Source organism: Vespa velutina, chromosome 4, assembly GCF_912470025.1.
Source record: "Vespa velutina chromosome 4, iVesVel2.1, whole genome shotgun sequence".
Taxonomy (NCBI): Eukaryota; Metazoa; Arthropoda; class Insecta; order Hymenoptera; family Vespidae; genus Vespa; species Vespa velutina.
Window position 1 is genome coordinate 2,966,174 of NC_062191.1, and position 5,000 is coordinate 2,971,173.

The 5,000-nt window shown below is 33.4% G+C and overlaps 1 protein-coding gene across 3 annotated transcripts in view; it reads right to left on the reverse strand.

Annotated features, from left to right (window-relative positions):
• LOC124948979 (E3 ubiquitin-protein ligase MIB1) overlaps positions 1 to 5,000 on the reverse strand; it is a 449,838-nt gene that overhangs the window by 380,786 nt on the left and 64,052 nt on the right. For all 3 annotated transcript variants that reach the window (XM_047493417.1, XM_047493418.1, XM_047493416.1), the window contains exon 9: positions 2,713 to 2,864. In XM_047493417.1, the coding sequence (XP_047349373.1) occupies positions 2,713 to 2,864 (152 nt within the window). The remainder of the gene's footprint in view (positions 1 to 2,712; positions 2,865 to 5,000) is intronic.

The window sequence follows — 5,000 nt, forward strand, 5'->3', positions numbered from 1 at the left end:
AATGAGAAAGCCGGAGGATGGAGACTGTTCGGAACAGGAGAGACTTTGCCGACAGAAAGAGAGACAGAGATAGAAACAGAGAAAGACAGAGAGAGAGAGAGAGAGAGAGAGAGAGAGTTTCGAAGTAGAATCGAGTCTCCGTATCACTGATAAAGAGAGAATTCTAGTAGTGCGATAGAAAAAGAGAATTGACCGAGTCGATCGTACGAAGAACGACAACGTAAAAATCGGCCAACCGTAAGACGATTCTATTTCTAAAAAGAATCATTATTTTTACACTCGCACGTGTTACATGTATAAAAAAAAAAAAGGAAAAAGAAAAAAGAAAAAAAATTGTTAAGATATCCTCTCGTATTATCGTGATAATACTGATAATTACTATGGCTCGAATGATAATGGCTCCGATAATAGATCGAATCTTTTATGTTAATAGACATTACAATTAATAATATCCACTCGATATTTCTCACGAGTGGTCTATTTAAGAAACGAATTATATCTCCGCTGGAATTGATAATTTTTTTTTCTTTCTTTTCTTCTCTTTCTTTTTTCTTTTCTTTTCTTTTCTTTTCTATTTTTTTTTTTTTTTCATCTCCTACTCGATTACAAGCGCGTAAGTAGATCGCATATCGATACGGATATGAATTAATGAAGCTCAATGAAATGTAAATGTAGAAATGTAGAAATGTAGAGGAAAAAGGGAAAAAGAGAGATTTTCAAAGAATAAACTTAAGAGAAAATAAAATAAAATAAAATAAAATAAAACAAAACAAAAGAAAAATAAAAAGGAAAAAAAGCAAAAAAAAAAAAAAAGAAAATTCGTCCTATTGAATCATGCATGGTATCTTTTATCTCACTATCGACATATCGTACAGACCTAATGCAAGTCGTCTGTGTATTTGTGTGTGTGTGTGTGTGTGTGTGTGTCGTTAAAAGAAACTCTTTCCCCTTGAAATTTTCTAACAAAACGAATAATATTATTCAGGAATCCGTTCTGTCGTGATACCAAGTCTCTCTCTCTCTCTCTCTCTGTCTCTCTCTCTCTCTCTCGCTTATAACTTTTCTCTCCACCCTCACCTTCACCCTTTCGTTTAATTTATACCGACCGTTCGAAAGTAACGTTATCATAGATCCTCTCTCTCTCTCTCTCTCTCTATGTATATATATATATATATATATATATATATATATATATATATATATATCGCAGTTGCTCTCTCATGGATCGTAAAATACATAAACCGTGTACACGTCAAGGCGATCGTTTCGCCAGAAGGGATATTACGGCCATTACGGGAAAACCACTGGATATTCCAGTGTCAAGAATCGATCATAATTATGATAGATATGTACGTTACCATACGTTCGAGGATCTAAATAGAAGCGACATCAAATCCTCTCTCTCTCTCTCTCTCTCTCTCTCTCTCTCTCTCTCTCACACACACACACAGTGCTTTGAAACTCTCGTCGTTTCTCAATAAAATATTACGTCGTATCATCATAGCTTGATTGTTATAAGCACGATAACGCGTATCTAATAAATAAATGATAAGAATCAATAAGAGATAAACAAATAGAAAGAATTACAAATAAAAACAAATAGAAAGAAGGGAAAGATAAAAAAAAAAAAAAACAAAAAAGCAGCTGATTGTTCTAATGAAAAATTCAATTTGGTACGAAGTAATTCGTTGGAAGGAAAAGTAAAAAAAAAAAAAAAAAAAAAAAAAGTAAATAAATAAAAGAGGGATGGACGAGGATCTTCCCCCTCCTCCTTCTCATCATCATCATCATCATCATCATCAACCTCCTCCTCCTATTTACCCCTATCTCCTTTATCCCACCTCCTACGTCTAATGCGTAGAGGTAAACTGAAAGCTGGAAATGAAAACGTTTTCGATTGGAATCTCGTTCAACTCGGGTATTCTTTCTTTTTTCGAACGTAGAGAGAAAGAAAGAGAGAGAGAGAGAGAGAGAGAGAGAGAGAAAAACGTACACGTTAACCTTTATTAAATTTCCAATAGCACCGTACTCAGCCAGAAGGGGGTCACGTACAACGCTCGTTCTTACCGACGGAACCAAGATGCTCACCTTGCTAAAGGCATACGTACAATACCGGAGAGACTTAGAACCTTAATAAATACAATAAAATGATAATTCGATCTATCGATCCAAGGGATTCTGTCGATCGAATCCTTCTCCCTGCCATCCACATCGCTTCACCAAAAGCTTCGTGACCGTGGTAACGGCGATTATTTTCTAGTTTTCTCTTCAAAAAACTATATCCTATTATATACATACATACATACATACATACATATATATATATATATTTTTTTTTTTTTTTTATTATCGAAATTATTTTTTGAAGATTACTCTCATTTTTTTCTTCTTCTTAAATTTTTCTTCGACGAAATCGAATTCTATTCGTCATCGATAATAAATAAATTATTTTTTTTTTCTCTCGAACGAGATACGAGAGAAAAATATATATATATATATATATATATATATATATATATATATAAAAAGAAAGAAATAGAAAAACTAAAAAAATGACGCGAGGTATGTACATAACATATGTACGATTGAAATAATAAAGATATAAAGGTTCTCTTCCAAGCGATAACGTAGATATATACGTAAAATTCTTGCGGTAAAGCTTACAATTTATTATAGTCATGAGAAATATCTCAAAAATTTTTACTCACTCACCTTGGATTTCCACGTAGTGCAGCATGGTGAAGCGCGTTGAAGCCATTATTGTTGGTAAGTGTAATGTCCGCCGCGTGATCCAACAAGAGAGCTAACATGTCATCCCGTTTCTTCGATATCGCATCGTGAAGAGGTGTGTCACCTTCGGAATCCTATAAACGAATAACAAAAATGACTGATATTTTTTTCATATATATAAATATATATTTATGTATGTATGTGTACGTTCTTCGATTACCGTCTTTATTTTGTTTACATTCCAAATAGACTGATGTCATACTTGGATTGAATTTTAAATGAAAATATATGTTGTTTATTAAATTTCATTTAATAGTACCTATATATATATATACGCACAAATTGAAATATATCAATATAGATACTAGTAAAATATTAACATATAAATATATTTGAAGAAATTAATATAATACAATAAATCATATGAAAATTGTAATATATTTATAATACGTATATTAAATCTTTATGAAATATATTTATTATAGATAAAGACAATACTCACGTCTGTTTTAATTTCTATTATAACAGTATATAAAATTAATTTATATTATACTATTATACATATATATATATATATATATATATCATTTAATATATCAATTTGATGAAAAAGATGGAGAAGAAAAAAGAAATTGGTTATAAAAGATATTAATTAAATGTTTCTTTTCAACATCACATTTAATATCCCATACATAATGAAATTTTCACGAATTGAAAGATAAAAGAAATGAAATTATATACGAATGTAATAATTAACAACAACAACAACAACAGCAACAACAATAACAACAAGAATAATAATAATAATAATAATAATAATAAAGATAAACGTTTTTTCTTTTCTTTGCCCTGTGAAAAAAAAGAGAGAGAAAGAGAGAGAATGAAATATAAAAAAAGAAAGAGTAGAACGAACGACGTTTAGTATAACAACCCTTTGGAGCTGTCTTCGCCAGAGCGAAACACATTGGCTTTCGTTCGTCGAGTTCTTCCACGAGCGACTTGCTTCCAAGTACATGCAAGTTTTTCGCAATAGCGTGTCCGCTTATAAACTTGCTAGTTTAGTAGAACGATAACCATGCTGGGAGGCAGATACGGTAGCCCAACTACCATAGAGCCTGGATGAGATGCTAAAGAGAAAAGGAAAAATGGAGTACGTAGTGAAGAGCAAAAGACAAAAAGAGAGAAAGAGAGAGAAAGAGAAAGAGAGAGAGAGAAGAAAAGAGGAAAATATAAAGAGAGAGAGAGAGAGAGACAGAGAGAGAGAGAGAGAGAGAGAGAGAATTTAGCGAGGAATAAATTTTCGCGCAAAGTCAAATTTACGAGATACTTTCGTAAAGAAAATGAGAAAGAGAGAGAGAGAGATGGAGAGAGAGAGAGAGAGATAGAGAGAGAGAGAGAGATCCGATGCATGAGGCAAAAAAAAATGTTTTCGAACTTGAGAAACACAAAAAAAAAGAGGAAAAGAATGAGAGAGGAGGGAAGGGAAAAATAGGTGAGAGGGCGTGCGTGAAAGAAGGAGAGAGAGAGAGAGAGAGAGAGAGAGAGAGAGAGAGAGAGAAACGTTTTTACTCACTAGAAAAGAGGATAAATAAAATAAAAGAGGTGGAAACAAAAATCGTTGAAAAAAGTCGTCGAAATTCCAAGAGAAAATTCGAAAAGCCAATCGAACGTGAGCACCAAAGCCGTACTGAATCGTACACTTGGTCTACGAGAGTAGGAATGAGAGAGTAAGAGAAAGATAGACAGAGAAAGTGAAAGAGAGAGAGAGAGAGAGAGAGAGAGAGAAAGAGAGAGGAAGAGAAAGAGAGAGAATTTGTGGATCGATGCTAGCCGTTCGGCCCATTTTGACATTCGCGGCCACCGTTCCAACCATTTCGAACGTATACATACATAGGAGTCCGTGCTGGCGATAAAACCTACGGGAACAGCGGTCATCCATTAATGCCGAACGAACGAACGAACGAACGAACGAACGAACGAACGAACGAATGAACGAATGAACGTAGGTAGGTACGAAACTATGGGGCAGTTCTTCGAAACTCGAACACGCGATTTCAGAACGTTCAAACAGACAGATATATTTTACCGACGTCAATTAAACGTTTTGAAGAATAATTAACTACCTTTCGTATCACTCGACGATGATCAAAAAAAAAAAAAGAAAAAAAAGGAATAAAAAAGGAAACGAAAAAAAAAAAAAAAAGAGAAAGAACGAGAAAAAGAGAGAAACGTTTTAAAAGCATCGATAAATAAAGCGATCTAATGTACTC